The sequence below is a fragment of the Dipodomys spectabilis genome, unplaced genomic scaffold, assembly GCF_019054845.1.
Source record: "Dipodomys spectabilis isolate Male_0828 unplaced genomic scaffold, ASM1905484v1 ptg000148l, whole genome shotgun sequence".
In the NCBI taxonomy this organism is placed as follows: domain Eukaryota; kingdom Metazoa; phylum Chordata; class Mammalia; order Rodentia; family Heteromyidae; genus Dipodomys; species Dipodomys spectabilis.
This window is the reverse complement of record NW_024870825.1, coordinates 797780-823482: the sequence shown is the minus strand read 5'-3', so window position 1 is coordinate 823482 and position 25703 is coordinate 797780. Positions and strand designations below refer to the sequence as shown.

General features: G+C 44.6%; 1 protein-coding gene across 1 annotated transcript in view; it reads right to left on the bottom strand.

Annotated features, from left to right (window-relative positions):
* The window catches only part of Tbx15 (T-box transcription factor 15), a 91259-nt gene that overhangs the window by 14152 nt on the left and 51404 nt on the right, over positions 1-25703 (bottom strand). The window contains exons 2-6 of the mRNA XM_042692350.1: positions 22870-23083; positions 17644-17745; positions 15531-15702; positions 14356-14523; positions 6137-6201 (exon numbers count right to left, since the gene is read on the bottom strand). Of these exons, the coding sequence (XP_042548284.1) occupies positions 6137-6201; positions 14356-14523; positions 15531-15702; positions 17644-17745; positions 22870-23083 (721 nt within the window). The remainder of the gene's footprint in view (positions 1-6136; positions 6202-14355; positions 14524-15530; positions 15703-17643; positions 17746-22869; positions 23084-25703) is intronic.

Here is a 25703-nt window from a genome sequence, read left to right as displayed (position 1 = left end):
CCTCTTTGAATGGCTCCAAAGAGAAAATAATCCTTGGAGTTGAGTTATGACAATGCATTATACACATAAACTGGTACACTGAGTTGAAACCCCTTTGAACAGCTAATTAAAGATTATAGATATAATAAAATTAGAAACTAAAAAAGGACAGTCCATCAGCTGGTGATGCATTGGACTAGAGTAAACCAACTTTGGTTTTAGTATTTGTAGTCACCAGAAGGGTAGAGTAGTATTGCATGAAGAGCATGCTCTGAGGCTAGACTGCCTGGGTTCAAATCTCAGCCCTGTCTCCTACAGGTGCAACCTTAGCCAAGTTATATAACTTCTCCCTGCCTCACCCCCCTTAGCTGAAAATGGAAATAGTGATGAGACCTAATCCTAATAGTTACGTAATAATGCAATTGATTGGGGATGAAAAAAATCTATCAGAACTCAGAAGGAGAGGCTGAGGACCACTGGTCCAACTCAAGCAAAAGAAACCCCATCATCCTGCTAGAGTTGTGGTGTTCTTTTGCTGTAAGTGGAAGCTTTGGGAGCCCTGTGGGTCTGGGTTAAACGTTGAAGGAGCACTACGCTACCTAATTGCTTTGCTCATTTTCTAGTCAAAGAACCAAAAAGCGTGCCCCTCGAGCCCCTGCAGGCCTCATTATCTTGTAGATATTTCAAACTCAATCTGTTAGCCATTAGAAAGACGTCATTGTGTTCAATGACACCATCCCTGGTCAAGAGCCACAGATAATAAAACCATTGCCAGCTTTCTCTGGCAAAGCCCCATGGCCAAGAGGACAATGGTGGAAGAGGTCCATGACAACAGAGAGACAGACAGACAGACAGATAGACAGAGAGACAGAGAGACAGAGAGAGACAGAGACAGAGAACAAACAATAAGGCAAAGAAAAATAACATTAAGTGCACATTAAACGACCCCAAGTCAGTGGATATAGCAAATGCTATAACCTGGATGGAGAGTGGGAGTCCAGCTGTGCCAGGTTCCAAAAGAAGCCCAGCTCCCTACGGCTGCCCTGACCACTTCTACAGCTCCTAACCTATGCCAGGGACAAGCAGAGAGTGTGCAAAACCTCAGGGTACTCGTAAGGTTGCCAGGGAACGAGCTAGGTGAGGTGGGCTGGGAAAACACAGTCGCTGGCTGTCTAGAGAACAGCGGCAGGCCTGGCAACTGTGTGGGGCTGTGTGGGTCACTGTACTGGTTGAACCAAGATGCATGGTCAGCGGACGGGCCCCCAGCTTGCTGAGCCAGACTGCGTGCACAGAGGGGCGTGGCCCCATCCTCTGGGCAGATTTGCAAACTCTGAACGCGCACACCTTTCCAGAAGTGCACTGAGAGATGGTACAGCCACACCAGCAGCTTCAGAGGGAAATCCGGATCCTTCCCATGTCAGATGCAGCATGGATGAATCGGTGCTCTCATTTGTATGCTTCTGGCTCGAATGGCTACATGCAAGCAGGAAGCTGAATCGTAGGAAATAACCGATATGTTGTCTTTTATTTTTAGTGTTTTTTTTTAAACATTATTTGGGAATCAACTAGGAGCCTCACCTCTCTTCTGTATGGTTATTGTAGAGACTATGTTTCTTGATGCCTCTAGAGATGATGGAATGGGTGTGAGGCTGAATGAATCGGCTAGAACTCACTTGGAGGACAGTGACTCCCCAGACGCTGGCCTGCTTAACAGGAAGTCACAGGTGTGTGGACAACACTGCTCTCCGCAGGGAGGCAGGCCTGAAAGGGCGTTCCTTCCAGATGCAGCAGCAGATTGTTCATGGGTTTGGGTTCGAGTGAGAGGAAGGAGAAAAAGCGGAGGCTCAGAGCCAGGAGCACGTCTCCCATGAGACCTGCAGAGTGGCAGCCAGTCTCTTCCAACGCCGAGGTCCCCAAGCTCTCTGCTCTGCCCTGAGGACACCTGTCAGCCAGGCCACGCCCATGGCTGAATGTGGAGACCCTGGTGCCCGCTCCCAGGAAAGGACAGGGGGTGGCGGAGCCCCCACCCTTCCCTCTCCCCAGCCTCTGGGAGAGACAGGGGTCAACAAACCTGAACATGTTTTGGTTTGAGGTTTGGCAAACTCCCTCACTCCAAAGTATTCCACAAATGTTTTGTGTTCTGCAAAACCAAAAAACACTGGCCGAGCACTTCCCACCCACCCCTCTCCCTTCCCTCATGTTGAAGCCCATGTGTTTTTTTTTAAAGGAAATGGAATCCGTATGTTGGGGGGACACATTTATATACAGCTCATCAAGCCAGTTCCTCCGTGCGAGCCACGTATGTCTCGAATGCATAGGGAAGATGCAGGCGTTGTAGGAGCTGTGTTAGGACAGGAGAGGTAGCAGATGACAGGCTCCTTCTTGGAAGGTGCTATACAGTCCTGTGTTGTCAGGGACCCGCCAACTCCCAGATGGCTTGCAAAGAATTCTCTGTATCCTTTTCCCATCCGTGTTTCCCATCAGTACAAAGGCTTTAGAAATTCAGATGCCACAGGCAGCCAGAGAGAGGCAAGCCGCTGGGCAGGCTGAAGAGTGCAGGGTCATCTTGAACTTTGTGAAGAGGAAAAGTGCAAAGCCCCTAACCTTGCCCTAACACATTTATTTTCCTGTGCCCATCCTGGGCCTTGAACCCAGGGCCTCACACTCTTGCTGAGCCTCCTCACTCAAAAGCTGGTGCTCTACCACTTGAGCCACATCTCCACTTCTGGCTTTCTTTTTCAACCCCAAAGTGCTCATGGCTGTGCTTGTGCAAATGTTTATGTCTATGCAGGTGACATCTTTAGCTTCCACACCAAAGTGAAGGTGTGTGGCGGCTGTTTTTCTTTTTTTTTTTCTGTCGGTTGTGGGGCTTGAACTCTGGGCCTGGGCGCTGCCCCTCAGCTCTTCAGCTCAAGGCTAGCACTCTACCACTTGAGCCACAGCGCCACTTCTGACTTTTTCTGCTTCTGTGGTGCTGAGGAATCGAACCCAGGGCCTCATGCATACGAGGCAAGCACTCTACCACTGAGCCACCTTCCCAGCCTGCGGCTATTTTTCTGTGTGTGGCTTATCTCACTCACAGTGTCCTCCGGTGCTACCCATGTGGCTGCAAGCTTTCCCTCTTTCGTGTAGCCTTTGGATCTGAGTGAGATAACATGAAGAATTTCCACACAAAAGACACACCAACTATTGAAACAGGAGGAGGCAGCCTTGCAGACATGTGCAGCCTACCAGACAAGACAGACACATTCCTGTCTACTCAGTGCATCAGCCACGAGGGCCAACACGATGCGTGGAGCTTTCTCCCGGCCCCAGGTGAAGGCCAGAAGCCCTCAGCACCCCCAGCTAAGATGCCACCACTTACTAGTGAGTAGCAAATCCTCCAATATGGACCAGTCTTATTTGCAGAGTGAAAATGGAGCTCTGAAACAGGACCCAGGACACAAGGACACCTGCACCTCCATGTTCATTGCTGCACTGTTCACAATAGCCAAGTACAAAAACAGCCCACATGCTCCACTACAGATGAGTGGATCCAAAAGTTGTGGTACCTATATACAATGGAATATTATGCAGCCACCAGAAAGGACAGAATAATGGCATTCACAGGGAAATGGATGGAACTAGAGCAAATAATTTTGAGTGAGGTGAGCCAAGATCAGAGACAAACGGTACATGGTCTCCCTGATATGTGGATGTTAAATCTAAAATGTAAGGAGATATGACAATGTAAACAGGACTCAAGAAATAAAGGACCTCTACTTAATTTGTCATATAATTTCTAAATGACTTCATGTTCCTGACCACATATATAACATATATATGCACATCTGAGGGAAGCTAGAAAGAGGGCACAGAATTAGAGGGAAACAGGTGAAAAATATAAACTGAGGGACCCATCAGCTACACTGGACATTGGTGAAAATGAACTAAGTAACTCAAGGGCAGCGATGGGAGGGAGGGAAGGAGAGGGAAAGAGGGAACCACTGACACTAAGCAAAAGGGAAGAAATACACATATCACCCGATGTGGAAGAAATAGCTGTAGTGTCAAAGTTTGTAGAGACCATAAGCTTTATAGACCATAATAATGACAATGCACCTCATGAAGGTTAAAATGTGTGTGTGACTTTTAACTAAGTATCACTATCCCACAATACTGTGAATTTGAGAAATTCATATAATCACTTAATCTCAATAAAAAAATATTATTAAAGCAAATGGGGTTCCGATTTCCTGAGCTGTGCTGACAGAACTCCACCGCATACGCCATCTTGTGCTGCCCACGTGCTCTTGGGCGGTGATGAGGGCTACACATAATAGCTAGATATGCAGATACATCTAGCCACGTCCGTCTTTGCACTTGCTGTGTCCTCTGCCCAGGTTCAGGTACCTTCTGGCACCTTCTCTGCATCTTACCAAGCTTCAGATCCCCAATGCCATACTTGGCCTACCTATCATGAATCAGCAACTTAAGCCCAGCCTCATCCACATCGTGAGTTCAAGGACAGCCTGAACTACCCAGTGAGACCCTGTCTCAAAAAAAAAGTTTATAAACCAATCCTTTCATAAGTTATTTTGCAAAGGGAATGACCATCCAAAGTGATTTTTCACATAAATCTGTGTCACAAGACAGTAATACATCACTGAACGACAGGGACGTGTTCTGAGGAATAAGGCAATAGGCGATCTAATTGTTGAGTAAACATTCAAGTATCCTCACACCAACTCAGACAGCCACAGCCCATCAGCACCCAACGTGTTCTGGCGGCTGCTGTCTCACACAGTCTGCCCTTGGCTGAAACACGGCCAGGTGGTCTACGATCAGGCAATGTTCTACATAGCTCCTGACGTAGTTCTAAATGGGATAGGATCTGGGTGCGTCTGGAAACCCCACCGCAGAAAGAATAGCAGAGCTGAAACAGCCAGCCTGCCATCCAGATGGAAGGAAACGCCTGCAAGCTATGAAAGAGGTCTGACATCTGATGAAAGCAAGTCATCGCTGCCAAGTCCCGGCGCTGCGTGAGACCGGGGTGGCACACCGATGATTCGGTCTGGTCTTCTCAAGATAAAATTCTTTAACTGAAGAACCCTGGAGGTATCCAACTTCCCCACACAGCTCAGCTCTCCTGTAACTGTCCACAGAGAATAGATTTTAACTTTGCCTAGGAAAGGTGAGCTAGGAAGAATTTAGGGAAAAGAAAGAACTACTAGCCAGAAAATCAACACAGCCTCGCAGGCCTGTTACAACATCCGCAAACAGCCACAATCAGCAAGAGTAACTTGAGGACCACAATCAAGTCTTGATGACAATGGCAAGTTATCAAGAGAGGCAGTGTTCTAGTTACTAAAGCAAGAAACACATAAACAATTAAAAATGAAAAATAAAAGAGCAATAAAATGAATAAATTTGGGGGGAAAAAAAAGGCTAGGTGCTGGTGGCTCATACTTGTTGTCCTAGCTACTCAGGATAGTGGTTCAAAACCAGCATGGGCAGAAGAGTCCCTGGGACTCTTACCTTTAAGTAACCAGAAAAAATCCAGAAGTGGAGCTATGGCTCAAGTAGTAAAGCATTATCCTTGAGCAAAAAAGGTCAGGGACAGTATCCAGGCCCTGAGCACAAGCCCTAGAATGGGCAGCTTATACAAATTTTCTGAATGATATTTTATTTGCTCCTAATTCCTTATTTTCTGACTATGTGAAAAACATGACCGATGGCTACAAGTTCTGTACCCACTTACAGATCTGGCAACCTTTTCTAATCACAAATCACCGAATACCTTATTTTACCTAAGCAGATTGCCAGGGTGATGATCAGGCTAGAGGAGATGCGTGGGGAATTTGGTGTGATGACGGTCATCGATTTGAGGATGGGCCGTTAGGGCAGCTCTGTGACTTTTTTTTTTAATTGTTATTATAAAGAAGATGTACAGAGAGGTGACAGTTGCATAGGTCAGGTAAAGAGTACATTTCTCTTTGGACAAAGCCACCCCTCACCTCACGCTGTGACTCTTGGGATTGGCTGGCCATTGCTGAGTTGGCACAAGGGCAGAATTCATAGGCATTTTCAAGAAGCCAGGAGCCAACGATAGATAGAGTGCAGAGATGTCACAACACACAGAAAGAAACTTGGTGAATCTCTTGCCCAGTATTTTTACCTGTTTCTTCCAGAATCTCGGAATCCTTTAGCAAAAGGGTTTCGGTCAATTTTTAACCTGGTGATCTGAAGAAAGACAAAAGAAAGACACACATGTAAATATGAATTGTTTTCATATTGACTGATTTCTTTTTGTCTAACTCTGAGGAGAAAAGAAATCCCTGTATGGATAACAGCTGTTGTTTTCACTTAGTTTCCTGTTAGTTTGAGATTTAAATTGCAGCTTGATATGGAACTCGGGGCCTGGCCCGCAGATGTGTGACTTGCTTCTCGCTAAAACCCAAAGTGTCTCCCGCATGTGACCGTGAACTTGCCCTGAAGTGAAGATAAATTATTTGCCCAGATCGACGCAGAAAGAGAAGGCTTGGTGATGGTTAGGTATGCAATTCAGGTACCCTGGGAGGGGCTGTGAGGCCAGGTGTGCTTGACAAATGCTAGGTCCCGTCAGGGGGGAATGGGGCCCCCAACCCACCTCGACCTCAACCACCCCAACAACTCACTCCACCACCCATTTCCCCTGAGATGTGCCTTTCCTGACCCCGGGAATGCTCATTGAATGGCCTGAAACATGCACCAGTCAGCTGGACAGGTGCCAGTGGCTCACACCTGTAATCTTAGCAACTCAAAAGGCTGAGGTCTGAGGATCGCAGTTCAAAGCTGGCTCAGGCAGAAAGTGTGTGAGACTCTGATCTTCAACTAATCAGCAAAAAGACAGAAGTGGAGCTGGGACTCAAGTGGTCAAATGCTAGTCTTGAGGGAAAATGTTAAGGGGACGCTACCCAGGCTCTGAATTTAAGCCTCAGTGCTGGCATCTGAAAAGAAGGAGAAGAAAAAAAGAGGAAGAGGAAGAGGATGGGGGGAGGAAGAGGAGGAGAAAGAGGAGGAGGACGATGACGAGGAGGAGAAGGAGAGGTAACTCTAGAAAGTAAGTTAATCTCATTATTTCAAGTCATCTTCCTACTTCTGCTAACTGTAGAACTGGTCACTAAGACAACTAAAATGGTTTCCTACACTACAAGTTCTTCCTTGTTCCTCTTTTGTCTCAATCTCGTTGGAGAGGAATTTCCCAAAGCCACAGCCTTTACAGGTCTTTAAAAATGCAATGTGAGATTCTGACAGGCAGACTCTGACTTGAAAGAACCAAGCTGCCTTCGAGGTTACTTTTCTCCTCAAACATTCCTTGCCTCTAGGACTGTGCACTATTAACATAGCATTAATAATGTAGCCAAAGCAATTCTGCATCTATTTTATAGACCAGTGTAGGAGCCTGAAGGTTTGGCTTTCTAACGTCTAGTGTCTGCTATGTGAATAGTATATTAAGTTTAAAGAGTGTCACTGCTTTTCTGGGCTTGACTTAAAATCAGTTCTTTCTTCCTCCATAATCCATAGCAATAAACCACACACCATATTTTCTTTTCATGTTGGGGTTATAATATTTTATTTTCTCTTTCAAGTTGGCTTATCCCTGTCCAACTCATTTATGATAGTGGTTTCTGATATACGGTTGTGCTGCCAGGTTTTAGGAGCCTCCACAGACCCCTGTAAATAGACCAACGTTCTACTTCACGGGCCTGGGAGAAATGGCTAAGATTCCTAATTTCCACAGCTCGGTGGAACCCAAAGGGTATGTGTGGAAATTCAAGAGAAAGAAGCTCTCAATCCTTAGGGGAAACATCACTTCTTTCAAAGACTTAGACAGCTTTATGAAGAGTGAGGCTATACCACTTGTTAGTTATCAAGTGTCTTCTGTGTGCTTAAAGTAATGAACAGGCTACACAGGTAGTGAGAGGGCTGGAGACTTCATGGGTCACGCTCTGATGTCCTCCTTTGTCCCCACAAAAGAGCTTGCCATCTAGAAGATGATAAAGGAGACAAGCAGTGATGGTGACAGTACAGACAGAAGGTGACAGTGCTCACGGGAAAGACTTTTGAGCTTGGCGGTCACCTAGGAGTGGAGGAGCTGGGCCTGAAAGACTGTGTGTGATTTTCATTGTACAAAATGGAGGAAGAGATGAGGAAAATATTTCTTAAGAAAGACTATCTGGCCAGGTACCGGGTAGCTCACTCCTGTCATCCCAGCTACTCCAGAGGCTGAGATCTGAGGATCACAGTTTGAAGCCAGCCCAAGCAAGAAAGTCTGTGAGATGATCTCTAATGAACCACCGAAAAAGCCAAGAGTGGAGGTATGGATCAAATAGTAAAGTGCCATCTCCTTGAGCAAAAAAGCTAAGGGACAGTGTTTTGGCCCTGAGTTCAAGCCCCAATGCCAGCCCAGAAAGAAAGAAGGGAGAGTGAGGGGGGGAGGGAGAGCACAGACAGAGACAGAGCCATTTCCAGCTCCCTAGCCTTGGAACTGATCTTTTTCCTTCTACACATCACTGCCTAAGACAGGAGCCCAAGGATCCATCTTCATGAACGCATACCTAAACCATCACCTTCTCCTCCGTGGCTCCCTCATTTCTAATCCAAGCTTCTTACCCAGCCTTGCAGGGCCAACACCCCCTAGCTCCTGCCCATGTACCAGCCATGCCTCTCTGCCCAACAGAGATGCTGTTCCCCCTCGCCTGCCTTGGGCACACACCCCACCCTCGCTCCCCGCTGTTCACAATGCTGACCTCAGTATAGGGTTCAATCCATTCCCAGATGGTTCCTCCAACACAGAAAACCTCTGCTGGTCTCTTGAACTACATCTTCAATTCCTTGTTCTAAGCTCAAGTGGCAATCACCTAGTTAATGTGATCTACGTACTTTACTCTCAATCTCTGTTTCCTGTCCTGTAGGCCAAAAACATATCTAATCTGCATACCATTTTAAGTGCCTGATCTGCTTCAGGACATGAATGGGAACTTGGTCAATAAAATGAGTGGCCCAGTGGCCAGGAAGGAACTAAGATGACCAGTCTAAACCCATGATGGCAACATTTTGAGATTCTCAGTGACACAACTCTATTAAGTCCACTTGTTTGCGCTGCTCCATTACAAACCAGAGCCTTCAATGCCTTTTCTTTTATAACCAGGCCTCTCCATGACCTGCTGGGCCCCCAAAGCTTGTCTATGGATGACTTTGGCCCAGGGGTCATGAGGAGATATGGAAAACTGAGGCCGTAATAGCATATTTTTCTTCCCTGATTTTTATTTCCATAACCCCATCAGTGATTTGTGTCATCTGAGTTATTGAAGATAGGCTTGGTACTGTTCATTTTAATCATTACCATGGACATTTTTACCTAGAGTTGTGCAAGCAGTTAATAAATAAGCTAGACCTCATCATGCATGGAAGCACAGGCTCCGAAGGAAATGAAATTTGAATACCCTGAGTCGGACTTTATAGAACCGGGGCTGAAAGAGTTCTCTTTTATTAACACTGTCTGAGTTAATGCGATGTTTTTACCATGTTACTCCAAATGCTTTCCATCAGAGAAAACAAAACACTGAGCCAAGAACCTGAGCCGGCACACAATACAAAACTGCACATGACTTGATTAGAAAGAGCAGCACTGGCTCAATTGCCTGCAGACAATGTGTACCCGGTGCTCCCTGAAGGCTGGGCTCAGGAGACAGGGCTATCTCTTTTTAAATTCTAACTTCTTGTTTTGAAAAAAAAAAATCCATATTCTACAAGTCTTTTTTTTCCCCTGAGAGATGACAAAGACTTCACAACGGAAATTTCCTGCTAACTCCATGGCATCTGTATCTTGCAAGAAAAAGCATAATGTTAAGTCATTGTTATCCCCACGCTACCAACTACTTGCTCTCCCCTGTGAGATTCTGGGCATGGGTGCTTTTGCCTCTCTTCCACAGACCTGCCAAGTTGGCATTGAAAGAGAAAATAATAATAATAATAACTTCAGTATGTTTGCAATTCTGAAAGTCTGTAAGTTGGGCAGCCAGGGTGAAAGGAAGAAATAGGGGGAAGAAAAGGGAGGAGGGAGAAAAACATGAGCTAGTCCGTGAAAACAAAAAGACTTTCTTCACATTTCATATCTCAAGAAGCAGAACCACAGATGTCTGAGGCAGTCAGCAACGCAAGTGCGCCAGCCAGTTCACTCATGTACGAAGCATAAATCCAGCGTGCCACATGCACCATTATCTTAGAACCACGGGGGTGGATGCACCCTTCATCTTAACTTTGGGTTTCTGAGCTTCCAAAATTCATAGGCCAATTCTAATCCCTTCCCCTAACATTTGAGAGATCAAAATTATGTCCTAACTTTTTATTTTGCCAACTGAAAATAATGAACATCGATCCATCTTCCTGCCGTCATTACTTCATTACTCTGTGTGTGTGTGTGTGTGTGTGTGTGTGTGTGTGTGTGTGTGTGTGTGTGTGTGAACTCAGGGCCTAGGAGCATCAGGGCTGGCAATATATCACTTGAGCCACAGATTTTTGGTGGTTAATCAGAGATAACAGCCTCACTGACTTTTTCTGCCCAGGCTGTCTTTGAACCTTGATCTTCATATCTCAGCCTTCTGAGTAGCTAGGATTACAGACATGAATCACCGGTGGCTGGCTCATGCTATTTTTTTAAGTACGTTTGTTCTCAAAAAGCTCAAAATACTAGGAGGAGGTTGAGTACAGACGTGTAAAGTTCTTGAGAGAGATACGGTGTCCAGCAGATGTAAGAAGGCAGAGCTCATCTGGTGCTAAAATACAGATGAGAGGTACAAAGGACAAGGTTTTCACCAAACTTGAGGAGCAGACGGAATTTAAGCTGATAGACGTGAAAGAGAATGGCATTTCTAGAAAAACAAATGTATGTAAAAGCAGGGGAGCTACAAGATCAGCCAGAAAAATCTATCTCCATCAAGTGCCCAAGTAAAAATGTGGCAGAAGTAATGAGACATAAGCACCAAATGGAGTTGGTGAGATGCCACAGAAGAGCCAAGGTCCTGGACTTTAGCACTCGGACACTGAGACATCAGCAACAATGTTTGACTGGTAAGTGATGCAATCAGTACTGTTTTAGCAAAAGCCATCTGTCAATAATACGTGGCTGGCCTGTATACACGCAAATGGCATTCTAGGTAACATGATAGAAAGCTATCTTAGGGGCCCAAGATACAGGGAAGGCAAGATCAGAACAAGGGCAGAAGTAATACAATTAGAAGGAAGAATGCAAAAAAGCAAGAAGTGGAGGTGTGACTCAAGTAGCAGAGCACCAGCCTTGAATGAAGAAAAACAAGTGAGAGCTCAAGACCCTGAGTTCAAGGTCTAGTACTGGCATGGGCGTGTGCACACCTGCAGGTGCACACATGTACACACACACACTCTCAGGTGCCTGGCAAAAGACTGAGGTTACTTGGCTTTATTGGAAAACACTGTATCATAATGAATTGCATGTGCAATTTATTAGTCCCACAAATGGGACTATTTAACAATCATGTCTATTGATTTATCTACAGAATACAGTCTTGGTAAGCCAGAGCTGTAATCATGACGTGAACATGGGCAGAACTGGGTATGATTCGTGGATTTTGAATGTCAGCGCATCATGAACTCATCAACATGAAGATGCAGGGATAGAAGCCATTGCCTTTTGATTTCCATCTCTTCTGAAGCCAGTACAGCTCCCCCACCCCCATGTCTAGGAACCTACTTTTCTCTTAATGAGCAATTTATCCTTGGAACTAGCATCCATCCCGCCTCTCCTCTGCCTGTGTAGACACAGCCAGGGAACAGTGTAGGACAGCCGAGTGTGAACTGGATGTGAGTCTGAGTCGGAGAGCACATGCGTGTGTCCTGGTCCTCTCCTAGCTCTATGTGGATGGCAGGAGTCTGAAGGAATTGAGAATGTCACTCAGGGTCGCACGGTTGCCAGTGCTATCGTCAGAAACCAAGGCAGGAATAAACAGTTACTGCTGAACCTCCTGGTCTATATATGGCATCTGCCCTGTCCCTGCCCAGATGTTGGTAAAATATTTCTCTGCATGGAAAGTACTCAGACACTGTATGGAATACCACAATGGGAGAATGGAGAGGAAGGGATTTCAGGACCCACAGCTGCTCCTCCATTGGGGTCAAAGGAAGCCATCACTTCTGACTCTCATCACAGTTGCCATAACAGCTCTCTGGCCTCAGTATTCCACTTTTCTTCTGCCTACTAAATCAGCAAATCAGAATATGGACCAGCAGATCACTGACTTCACGAGAAAATGATTAAAATGGCAGTTGGGATATCAGGATGTTCTTGGTACAATAAGCTTTTTGGCATACTGGGATGAGTCAGAATGGTTCATATAGCTGGGTGCTGGGGGTTCTCATCTGTAATTCTAGCTACTCAAGAGACTGAGATCTGAGGATCACAGTTCAAAACCAGCCCACACAGGAAAGTCTGTGGGACTCTTATTACCAATTAACCACCAGAAAACTGGACATGGAGCTGTGGCTCAAAGTGATAGAGCACTAGCCTTGAGCAAAAAGAGCTCAGGGACAGTACCCAGGCCTTGAGTTCAAGCCCTTCAACCGATAATAATAATAGTAATTGAGTTCTAGCCCTACAGCCTATGATGATGATGATGATGATGATGATGGTGATGATGATGATGATAGCTACAATAGTGACTAAAGTTGGGAATGCTGTAGTTGCTGGGAGATTCTGACCATCATATTGTACTTACTGAACTAAAGAGTTTTCATATATCAAATTTTTCTGATGATAAAGAATTTCTAAGGACTATTATCCAAATACCCCATGAAAGACAGAAATACCCTTTCTATGTAAGTGAAAGATGACTCAATCACTGTCACCTGACTGCACAGGTAAGGAAGTGTTATCTTCAGACATTTTGAGCACTACACAGAGTGTACAATACAGAAAGTACTGAGTGTAATGTAAGTTCCTTTGGCTTAAGAAGACCCCCAAAAATTCAGCAAATGGAAGTGTGCTACTTCATAGCAAAATAAACAAAAATCTCTTTTTCAAAACAGGATTTACTATAGGACCCCTTTGAATTAGACACATAAAATGCAATGCTAAAATTGATTTTATATGCATTTTTAAGGAAGTTCGTCAAGTGAAATCATTTGTAAATCTAACTAGCCATCCTCTAAAAAAATAAAAAAATCATTTAGAATACCCACTGTTACCCATCCACATACTCCACTATTACCATCCACATACCTCCTCCATAACCTGTCGGTTCAGAAAAGGTGTGGACACTTACAGGAAAAAAATCTCCTTTTCCTCAAAACAAGGGATACCCTGGTCTAATGCCAGTGGCTCATACCTGTCTTCCTAGCTACTCAGGAGGCTGAGATCTGAGGACTGAGGTTTGAAGCCAGCCCAGACAAAAATGTACAAGAGAATCTATCTCCAATTAACCACCAAAAGTGCTGGACTAGACACATGGCACAAGTGGTAGAGCATGAGCTGGCATGAAAAAGCTGAGCAGCAGATAAAGGCCTTGAGATTGAGCCCCAGTACAAGAAAAAAAAGGGAGGAAAGAAAGAAAAAAGGGAGGAGGGAGGGAGAGAGGAAGGGAAGGAAGGAAGGAAGGGAGGGAGGGAGGGAGGGAGGGAGGGAGGGAGGGAGGGAGGGAGAACGGAAAAGAAGGAAGAAAAAGAAGGAAGGAAAAGAAGGAAGACCTTGTTCAGTGTGCCACTGAAGTATTCCGCTGCATGACCATTATTTGCTTATGTGTCTTTCACTCGACTAAATCTCTTCTTTAATTAATGAAAACAATACATTAATCAGTTCTCTTTCTACTGAAACATATTAACTTCCCACTAAATACTTAGAAAATGAACATCTTACAGATATAAAAACAGAGCTTATAGATAAGCTAGAGGCAAATTTCGTCTTAAATTGCAAATGAAGTCATGCTTCTTAAGGAGTTTGAGAGGCTCTCAGCTGATTTGCCGCGGCCTGGCGGAAGGATACAGGAGAAAGTTCAGGCACAAAACAAGGTCTGGAGCAGTCCTCAATCCGTTCAAAGGAATTCTGAATTACGAGGCTCACTGACCAGGACATGGTAGAAGAGATCGTGAATGGAGAGACACGAGGCTGACTTAGGAGATTCGGTCTCTTCGTCAAGGGTCTTGTCTCTACTCCAGCTGCCACCAGATTGTCACCACCCATGCCCTGAGCATTTTGCAAGCCTAGTGCTTCTCATTCTGACTCTATCACGCCATGGGGAAAAGATGAAGCATTTCTTAACCCAAAGCAAGAACCTGCTTGTTGGAGCATGGATGCACAGGATGCTTCCCAAGGTGACCGCTTACCTGCTGGTTCTGATAGGCCGTGACGGTGGTGAACACGGTCTCGGGAAAGTTGAATGTCTTCACCCCCTCTCCCACAGGAACCGGCTTGGTAGGCGAGAGGTCACTGCTGAAGTCCTTCCGGATCACATGCACTCGGGGCTGGTATTTGTGCATGGAATGCAGGATGATCTGAAACGAGAAGGGGAGGCTTTGGGTTAGGTCTCCCTGTCTTCTCAAGCTCTTGTGCAACGAGAGTCACATGGCGACGCATCATCAGAAGAGGACAGGAAGCAGGAAGTCCGCACAGCCATCCATGGTGGGGGAGTGGTGAGTCTTCAGATAGCATTGTGTGGAACCACATACCAGGATATCCCTAGCAGGGGTGGTGACGTCGTGCATTTGTTTTAATTGCAAAAAAAAAAAAAAAATGCCAAATGATTGCTTTCGTACCAGCAGGTAATATAAAAGCATTTCTCAGTGCCTCTGCCCTGAGACACATCATTTGCATTTTCAACACGGATCCAGGCTGACTTTAGATTTTACGCACTGTTGTTTGTGCTCATTGTTGAGATGATGGACGTTTGTTTATGTCACACGAGTGGAATGTGTGTTCTCACTGCCTCCAAATACTGTCATTTTCTCTTGAGGGGAAAAGCAAAAAGGAGCGACAGTTTCATGTCCTTAGTCTCTCCAGTAGAGCTACTGTCATTGGGTGACCATTCAGCACATGTTTTATCACCAGAGATAAACTAATAACACTAGTTGCTTGGGTTATACCTGCAAAGCCTTTAGATTTAGTCTCCCCCATTATCAATTCATAAATTTCTTCACCAATCAGCTCCCACTGTCTTTCCCTTCTGTTCCCTTCTGAGTGAGTCTAATGGGCGCTGTGATTTCTTCTGCTTCATCTGCCCTCTATCTCAGTCTTGCCCCTGATAAGGCTGTAATTCCTGGTTCAGAAGGACTTTGTTCGATAAACATAAGCTGATATGGAGCAGATGTTTGGTAAATGTTAGGTTGGCAATGAATGAAATATAACTGGAGGGGAGAAAAAAACCCTTTATGCTCACTTACTTAGGAAGACTTCAAGTGACACGGAAATCCTTATTTTATCTATGCGGAAAAGGCCAGGAGCTGGTGAGCACTACAAGAAAAAGGGGGAGAAGGAGGAAGGCAGGGGGGACTTTGGCACTCACATGTCCTTGATCATCCAATTCGTTGTTGGTCAGCTTGAGTTTGTCAAAGCTGACCACCTGCCTCATCCAGGTGTCTCCAGAAGCCAGAGAATCAGGGTGTATGTACACCCTGGGAGGCACGGGAGAATCTGCATTGCCAGCCACCATCCACTTCGAACTGTGATATACATATCTGGGATAGAAAAGGAGAGAGGAGGATTCAGATTGACTCAGAGAAAGAGAGAGAGAGAGAAAAGAGAAGAGAGAAGAGAGAAAGAGGCAGGTCCAGGGGACAAGTAGAGCCAGGAATAAGGAGACACAACAAGATGACAAGGATGGGAAGGGGACCGAAGGACACAGAGGCTGTTGGTGAGACCAACAGAAGGGGGAAAGGCAAGCGATGGGGTGGGCTGGGGGCGGGAGGACAGAGTGGGCTGGGGGAGGGCAGACCGTGGTGAAGATCACACTGCAGCTCCCCGGAGAACATTCTCACACTCCTTTTCCTTTCTTCTCCCTCTCCTTGCCATGCACCACCCACCCACCCAACCCCCCCCCACACACACACCCCAATCCTGAACCCACGTGTCTAGCGAAGGAAAAGGTATTTTACGGCAACCTTTCACCTCCCAAATGCAAACCATATTATCCCTTTGGCCACTTGTTTGGGATCTTGTTCCTTATTAAAAACATCTCCCATATTGTCCTGTAAAAGGTAGCCATGTGCAGAGACCCTCAGAGCCGCTCTCTGGTTAACTGTTTCCGTGCTGGGAGGCAGAGTTCTGGGGCCTTTCTGAGTTAGTCCAGGCATTCCCAGAAACGCCACCAAATCTTCCCACCGAGGGGGATTTTTTCTTTGATAAAAATGGTCTGCCGTTCCTCACTGGGCCCGCTGCTCCCCCATGAAGCTGTGGGAGTGGGTTTTACAGATTTCCCCATGTTCTCAGGGAGCTCAGGGCAGACGCCACAGACTGACACTTCTCTGCTTCCGGGCTCTCGGGGTCACAAGGATCCCAGGTCCTGGCAGCCAGAGGGAGACACACGGCCTAGATTAGAGGGCCAGGGTCCCTGGATATTCTAACACAGACCAGTGACTTCCCTCCTAAGTCCTACAGTCCACATCTCACAATGCTCCCAAGCCCTCTCAGCTCCTCACTTCCCGCACGCCGTCTGCCAGTTGAAAAGTCACAGGCTTTAAGTTCTCAGACTTTCACTGTTTCAAATCCGAGAAACAACTCACTGATTCCACGGAGATATCCAGAGATCAAATAAGCCACAACTTTGTCTGACAAGAGAATTGTATAATCCATCCAAGAGATTTAAAGATTCCATCAGCAAGTTGGGTGCCGGTGGCTCACACCTATCATCTTAGCTACTCGTGAGGCTGAGATCTGAGGATCAAGATTCAAAACCAGCCCAAGCAGCTAAGTCCATGAGGCTCTTACCTCTAATTAACCACCCAAAAGCTAGAAGTGGGGATGCGGCTCAAGTGGCAGAGCATTAGCCTTGAGCCAAGTGAGAATCTAAGGCCCTAAGTTTAAGGGCTAGTTAGTATTGGTGCACACATATGCGCGCACACACTCACAAATTCCACTGGCTTTTCATAAATTAAAGGAAAAGTCACTTAGCACACTTTCGGACCCACAAATGAAAGCCCAGATCAATGTTCTTCCTGAGGTTCTCCCAGTTTTCCTGCTGTTCCTGTCCATCATTTCCAGGATCCTATCAGAGGTGCGACTGAGTACTCAGCCCTGGCCCACTTTTCCCTTCCAACTCCAAAGTAACTCCTACCCCCCCATCAGGTAGCCAAATCCTTTCATATGTTACTCACCTTCATGCTCATTGAATTAATTTCAGGCCCAAGATCCCTTTCATGGTTGCTGCCCTAGAGACACTATGAAACCTTGTTTCGTCCAGAGATGCAAAGAGGATTTTAAGACCCGACTCACTAAGCCACAATTTCCTACATTTACTCACAACTTCCTGCCTGGTGCTCTACCACTGGCCATTAACATACCATCGTCCTGGCTCCCTGTACAGTGTGCACTGTTAAAATGCTTCATCACACAAGTTTAAATAGTGATCCTGAGGTTGTTAGTGGTGTTGACCAGCCCCCATAGCAGGGTTTTATCCTTACCTGTATCTTTTATTGTCCACGGGTACAATGTCCATCGCGATGTAGTATTGCTGGTGAGGGTCAAGACCAGTAATTTTCACTCGCATGGCAGGAAACATCCTCCTGGGAGGGTAAATAAGGTAGTGAGTGAGGCAGAGGAAGAGAAGTAAGCAGAAGGAAGGCTCAGGGTGTCGAATTAGGTCCTCTGAGCATCTCAAGGTCCAGTGACCTCAACTTCTTTAAGTTGATGGATACTTCTCTCGCTTTGCAAAATATCACTGTAGGATGTGCCGTGGGGCCTTGGGTTGTGAGTTAGCATTTCTTCTTAAGTTTTTCCTGCCAGGTGCCAGTGGCTCACACCTGGAATCCTAGCTACTCAGGAGGCTGAGATCTGATGATCACAGTTCAAAGCTAGCCCGGACAGAAAAGTCCAAGAGACTCTTCTCCAATGAACTACCAAAAAAGCTGGAATGACTCAAGGGGTAGAGCATCAGCTCAGGCCTTGAGTTCAAGTCCCAGTGCTGGCACAGTTTTTTTAAAAACTTATTTGATAATCCATATACTCCAGAAGCTTGTACCATCCCCTGCTTCATGTATTTAATTCATCTTTTATGTGACACATATGTGTATATGTCAGTATATATGTGCTTGTGTACATTTCCTAGTAGCTATGATCTGAAAGGTTGACACAATAACACGTTACTCTTATTTGTTACTGCAGATAATAAACTTATCACAGTGATTTTTAAGATATTTTGGACTGAGCTCTTAATAACCATTCTAAAAATAATCCCAATGAAAAGTTGTTGTTTTATTTACATAGTGAATGTATTGCCCATCTCCAAAAGAAAGGCCATGAAATGTTGTTTTATTTTTTTCCCTCCCTGTATAAACGTGCAACAATTTCTGTGAGTTCTCAGGCTGTCGATCTATGTGTCAGAGGAAGGGGGGCTGGGGAGACCAAATGGACTGGTGGCCTCCGGGCACTACCTTGTTTTTACCACAATGGCTTGTTAAACTTGCCAAAGCGAGTGAGGTCAGGATGTGGCGCTTTACAGCTTCACTCATGACTGAAGACAGGCAAGGGTGGGAACAGCCCCAAAGAAGGATTGAGTTTCAGCAAGTAGAGAATAAGGTTCACCATTCTTCCTTAGCCATCAGAAAGCAGAAAACCTCCAACCTCTTTTACATCAAGCCAGACATTAAAAAAGAACAAGAAAAAGTGCCCAGTTCTGTGGATCGCCCTCCTCTATGCTCTAAGGCCCCTGGACACAAAATGCCGCTTTATGTTTAAGCATCTGGGGCTCATTAGGAGAGCTGGGCAGAGCTGGTGCTAATGAGGCCAAGGTCATGGGTTTGATCTACATAGGGCTTAATTGGCTTTGCTCCATTTCATGACCACAGACCATAGGCTGACCTCAGTGTATGGTGGCTAGTGATCTGAGAGCTGTCTGCGCAGGTCATTCATTCGCCACTCTCTTAGGGAAATACAATCCCAAAAGCAATGGTCCCCTGGCAGTGAGTCAGAGACATGACCATATTTTGAGGGGTACAAAGAGGACCATCAACCTCTAATGGGGATATGGCTGATTCTCTTTTGGGGCTGTTGTCAGTACTAGGGTTTAAACTCAGAGCATTGTACTTTCCCAGATCACTTGTTCTACCACCTGAACCATGCCTCCAGCCTGGTTTGTGCTGGTTGTTTTAGAAATGACATGCCTCAGATTTTTCTGCCCAAGCTGGTTTCAAACCATAATTCTCTAGACATTAGCTTTAGTCTAGGCTATAACCTACAGACATTATAGACATATAACCTATAGACATTAGCTTTAGTCTAGGCTATAACCTACATTAGTGTAGTCTAGGTTATAAGCATGAGCCACCAGCATCCAGCTTATCCTTAAATAATTGAAAAAAATAATACACAACTATTTATTTTTCCCTATTCCATTGCTCCACAAAGTCTGATGCTGGCATGTTGTTTTGTATTTCTCTCCCTGACCTCACAAGTTTAATTTAGTCTCATGGTGCACTAATGAAATGTGATGGTTAGCTATCACACATCCACTATGATGAACACTTTGATATGTATTAATTCTTTTTTTAAAAAAATGAAATCTTTGTTCTATACATTTAAATAGAAACCCATAATTCCCTTTAATAACAATGAATTACAATTGCCTTGTATTGCCTGCATTGTAGTGAAGGAAATTGATTGTTTTGTCTGAGTGACTCCCTGAGGGAGAAGACTTGGTATTTTTAATTTAATAACAATTTTGTCTGGAACAGTTATATACCTTGAGTGAAATGCTACCTGTCTCTTCCCAATGCTCAAGCTCTAAAATTAATGAGCAGTATGACTCTGGATAAATCATTTAGCTCCCAAAGCAAAAGGACTTGATTATTTGTAATGTGCTGACCTGCTTTAAAATTCTACATGTAAATTTTAATTCTCCCAAAAACTTTGCCAAAGATTTTGGGGGAAAAAAACACTTTTATTTTAATACATGAGAATTTACAACATTGTAAGGGGAAAAGCCAATTACTCATAGTTCATAAAAGTGTGTTGTGTTTGGTTTTAATTTTATGGGTACAATGTAGGGCAATTCTTTTGTCTCAGAAACCCAAGAATCCCTACCACCGCCTCTGTCCGTGGTACTGATTATGAGATTGTGTTGCTGCATGCAAACACTGAGGATTCAAAACTTGATTGTGTAGACAGTCTTCATTCAGAACCAACAGGATTGGAGTGTGAAGAGAAACAGACGGTAACTGAGAACTTAAAACAAACAAACAAACAAAACAAAAAGAACATCGAAAGCTACATAGGGCAAAGTGAAAATGGGAATCCAAATGGAAAAGAATGCTGTGTAAGAATGAAAGTGGAGAAGAAACCAGCCAGGCAATGAGAAAGGAGGAATGAAGTTCATCAACAGTAGAACTTCTCCACGTGCTTCTGAGCTGCTCCTGAATCATCTAAGACGGAATCACAACACCTGAGACAAGTCACAATCGTAGGATCTAAACTTAAGCAAAGGTTTCCAATTCAACTGATGAGGAAACCAAGTTTATCTCTGCTAGGAAAGAAGTCGCTATTCTTCAGCCTCTAGAAGAACTTGTAGGAACAGAGGTGGGCAGAATAAATCATGGAGGAGCAAAACTTTTCAAATGAAAACGTTTTGCTTGGGGGGCAGGGGGAGGCTGGGAAGGGATGTGAAAAGTAAACAAAGGAGGAGGCTGCAATGCTTGATAAGAAATGTACTCATTATCTTGCCCATGTAATTGTAACCCCTCTGTACAGTATGTTCACAAAAAAAAATTAAAAACAAAAACAAAAAAACATTTTGCTTGAATTGTTTTGTTTTCTTCCAGGCCTTAATGAGGTAAGAGCCCAAAAGCTCAAGTGACAAGAAAGAATCAGCCGTAGAAGATGTTTTCTTTCAAAGTGGCTTTATTTAAGGAGATTACGGGTGGACTGATTTGGTAGTGAAATATAAAGAAGGAAGAGGGTTTCAGGAGAGAAGGGAACAGGCCAAAATCTCAGATTTGCTTGCATCCTACTGAGTGGGTAGATGACCCAACAAAAGCATTCTTTCCCCTTTCACGTCCATATTCATGGAAGTAGCCTATGAGCAGTGAGGTAGATCTCTTCCCTTCACACAACTTGTCAGTCTATAGACATTGGCTTTGAAAGCACAAAAAGAGAATTGTTCAGCTGGTTTTCAATTGACCACTCTTGTATAATCAAAACCATAACCCAAATTTAGTGTCAGGTAAATTGTTTTTATTTTGAACCCAAAAGAGCAAAAACTACAACCATTTCTTAGAAGCGCAGAGTCATAAATAGTTTTTAAGACCATGACTTGAGAGCCTCACAGACTGATGTTGAATTCTGGTGCTATATTTTACTACCCCATGACTAAGTTAGTGACTTAGTCAAGTTAATTAACTATTAGTCTTTGCACCCTTGTTTGTAGGTAACATGATTATTATTATCCTGTGATCACAGGAGTCCTTCACAGGGGTCTTGTAAAGTTAAATGATATTATATTTAAAATATTTACTTGGGGCTGGGAAGGTGGCTCAGTGGTAGAGTGCTTGCCTCGCATGCATGAGGCCCTGGGTTCAAGTCCTCGGCACCACATAAGCAGAAAAAGCCAGAAGTGGTGCTATGGCCCAAGTGGTAGAGTGCTAGCCTTGAGCAAATGAAGTTCAGGGACAGCGCCCAGGCCCAGAGTTCAGCCCCCATGATGACAAAAAAAAAATTTACTATATAGATGTTTATATAATACTTATTATATAGGTTTATGTATAATATATTTATATGCATATTTATTAATATATAATAAAATATATACATGAGTGTCTCACATAGAATAGATAAATGGCAATGGAAACTGAAACCTAGCTATGGAGAATAAAATGATGACAACAAAGAAGTGGTTTATTGAAAACTATTTCAAGAGAAAATGTATTTTAACTTTTTTTTATCATCCTAGTATTTACCTATTTATGTTTTGTATGAGGTCCACAAGTCTAGGGGTAACACCGGTCCTGGGGCTTGAACTCAGGCCCTGCACGCTCACATGCTCCTTTCACTTAAGGTTGTTGCTCTACCATTGGAGACACATCTCCACCTCTAACATTTGGTTGGTTAAATGGAGATAAGAACCTCATTGACTTTTCTGCCCAGGGCTGGCTTTGAACCTCCATCCTGAGGTTCAGGATCTCAGCTTCCTGAGTAGGCGTGAGCCACCAAGCATATGGCTCACAATCAACGTGTTATCATAATTTCAAGCCAACAATCAGATATTTGGGCCAAGAAGCAGGTCTCCAAAGCTCACCAAGCCCAATTTTTACTATGTGTCTGGTTGTTCTAGTCATCCTAGAAGACGTAAACTGTTGACTGGGGAGAACAATTCCTGAGACTGGAGAGGGAAGTTTGGGAACACATGCTTTGATGATCTATCTTCGGCCTCTTAGGATACCTAGACCCTTTGGGAGTAGCTGAAATATATTTGCAAAAAAAAGAAACTGTGGAGCGGTGGTCATTTAGATTTGAATGCTGGAGGACAGTGGCAAAATCACAATGAACACAAGAAGAAGTCATGGCTGAAATAGGAGAGCAGAAGATGCTACAGCTTCACCAGGGTGACCAGAAACCCATGATGCGGAGGAGGCAGGGAAGAACACAGGCTCCGACTACTGTTGATTCTCAGAATTTGGCCATTGCAAGAAGTGTCTTACCTGCCTGCTTTGGTGATAATCATCTCGGTCCCGATATCATGGAACCTCTTCCAGAGATCAGCGCACTGAAGGTCCACCTGGATCTCCTCCATGGATGACATGGCGGCAGGCACGGGTCCGGCAGCTCCAGGGACCAGCTCTGCGTGACCGCCGAATGAGCAGGCAGCTCGCTCCGTGAGCACCTCAGAGTCGGACCCGGTGCTCTGCTCAGAATCTGCAATGCAAGCAGCCAAGCCTGGGGTGAGATGCTGCTGAGTTGCTTATCACCCCTGGCTCTGTAAAGAAGGGGGGCTTGGTTAGGTTTCGGGGTGGGGAGGAGCATGGTAGCCTGGAGAGAGGTGGACAAAAGGAGAGTTGAGCTGGGAAGCGCCAGAGCACAACACTAAGAGTATTTTATTATATTTTTTTATGGTTTGGGTTTTGTGATTTACGACCTTCTTTTGGGGTTTCGTGTTTCCAACTTGACATCTGGCATTTTAGTAAGTTTCAGCAACAGCTGAAGAAAATTGGCCCAGGACAAGCCGTAATAAAGAGCACTAATGTCACCACCTTGAAGAGAGGGAGGCCAGTCTCGAGATGACAAAATAAATACCAGGTTGGAGGAAAATAGAGATCGCAGGCTCTATCTGGAGATCGAGGTTAGACTGTCGCGTTTATTCATACGATTATTCAGCCTGCTCCCTCAGTCCAGACTCTCCTGACCCATCTGTCAGCTATTCTTAAATCCAGCCACTTCCTCTCTGTTCATCCCTGCCCTGGGACATCACACATAATGAAAAGAGGTTTGGGATCTTTAGAAGCTCTTTGTCACGTGTTTGAGTAAATGGTTTTTCCTAAGATCCAATCAGGTCATTTGGGATGGAGGGGGGATAAAAATAATCCTCTTCGGGGAGGTAAGGCGATAAGCATATGGAAATCGTTACTGGAGAAAGCGATTGAAACAAAGGGAAGAAGGGAGATCAGGGGACACTTTGTTTGGTTTGTGAGTCCCGGGCAAGGATCGCTGGTCCAAACACGGAGGAGGAATCAGAGCAGCCCAACACAAAGCGGGCTGCCGGGACAGATGGTCCTTTCCTGAATCTTCCATGCTCCTGACAACCAGGGGGATGAACAACAGGGAAGGAGAAGGATGGGGAAGGCTGGAGTCAGAGAATACGCTGACATGTTTGAAGTTTACATTGGGGAACCTAATGTCAAGAATTGTTAAGTCATAAGATTTTGACAGTTTAGATTAGCAAGTAGAATCTTTCCAGGTCAAAAGATCCCTTCAGGTCTTGTGATCAAATGGGCTCAATTAGCATTTCCATCTCCTCAATGCTTATCTTTTCTTTGGGTTTGGGGTTGTTCTCTTAGTTTCTGAATGCTAATTAAATTTATTTTACTATTAATTAAATTTATTTTTAATTACTACATGAAATCACAAGCATTATGTCTATTACTGGGGTAGTATGATATTCTGTTACCAATGTTATATTCTGTTACCAATACTATTATGTTTTATTGAAATCAGGTTGAACATATCTCCTCAGGCATTTATTATTTCTCTATGGTGAAAACCTTCAATCTCCTACATGCTAGATTTAAGGAATGGTATAGCCCTCTTACCATGCAATAGCACACCAGAACCTCTTACTCTTACCTAACTAGAACCTGTGGACCAACCTCTCCCCAGCACCCTTTCCTGCTCTCCACAGCCTCTGGGGACCACCATTTTCCTCTCAACTTCTATGAAGCCAACTTGGTTTTTGTTTTGTTTTGTTTTCTGTCAGTTGTGGGGCTTGAACTCTGGGCATGGGCACTATCCCTCAGCTCTTCAGCTTAAGGCTAGTGCTGTACCACTTGAGCCTCAGCACCACTTTCAGTTATCTCGTGGTTTATTGGAGATAAGAGTCTAATAGACTTTCCTGCCAGGGCTGGCTTTGAACCGTGATCCTCAAGTCTCAGCCTCCTGAGTAGCTAGGATTACAGGCATGAGCCACCAGAGCCTGGCCAGCCAACTTGTTTTTAGACTTTCACACAGGAGTGAGATCACACCATCTTTGTCTTTCTGCACCTGCCTTATTTCACTACACATAACAAGCCTTGGTTCCATCTATGTTGTTGTAAATGACAGGGTTTTTTTTAAGGACTGAATGCTATTTCATTGTGTATCAGAACTTTATCCATTTTGTCAGTTGATGGACACAAGTTGTTTCCATTTCTCATAAGCAATGTTGTAATGAATCTGGGAGTGCAAATGTCTCTTTGACATTTTGGTTTTATTTCCTTTGTACATACACCCAGTAGTGAGATTATTGAATCATATGATACTCCTATTTTTATCTTCAGGAACCTGTTTTCCATACTGGCTGTGCTAATTTAATCCTCACTAATGGTGCTCCAGGCTCCCCCTTATTTATACATCCTTTCGGTATTTACTCTACTTACTCTTTTCCATAATAAGCATTACTACCAGGATGAAATGTCACTGTAGTTTTGACTAAGACTTCCCTGATTGTGGTGATGAACACTGTTTTCATGTTCCTGTTGGCCATATAGATGTCTTCTTTGGAGAAATATCTATTTGTGTATTATGTGTATGTGCCAGTCCTGGGGCCTGAGATCTGAGTCCAGGCACTGTCCCTGAGCTTTTTCATTCAAGGCTAGATCTGTGCCACTTCGTCCACACCTCCACAGCTTTTTGCTGGCTAGTGGGAATTAAGAGTCTCACAGACTTTCCTGCCCGGGCTGGCTTGGAACTACAATCCTCAGATCTCAGCCTCTTGAGCAGCTAGGATTACAGATGTGAGCCATTGGCGCCCAGTGAGCAATGCCTACTTAGATCTATTGAGAAA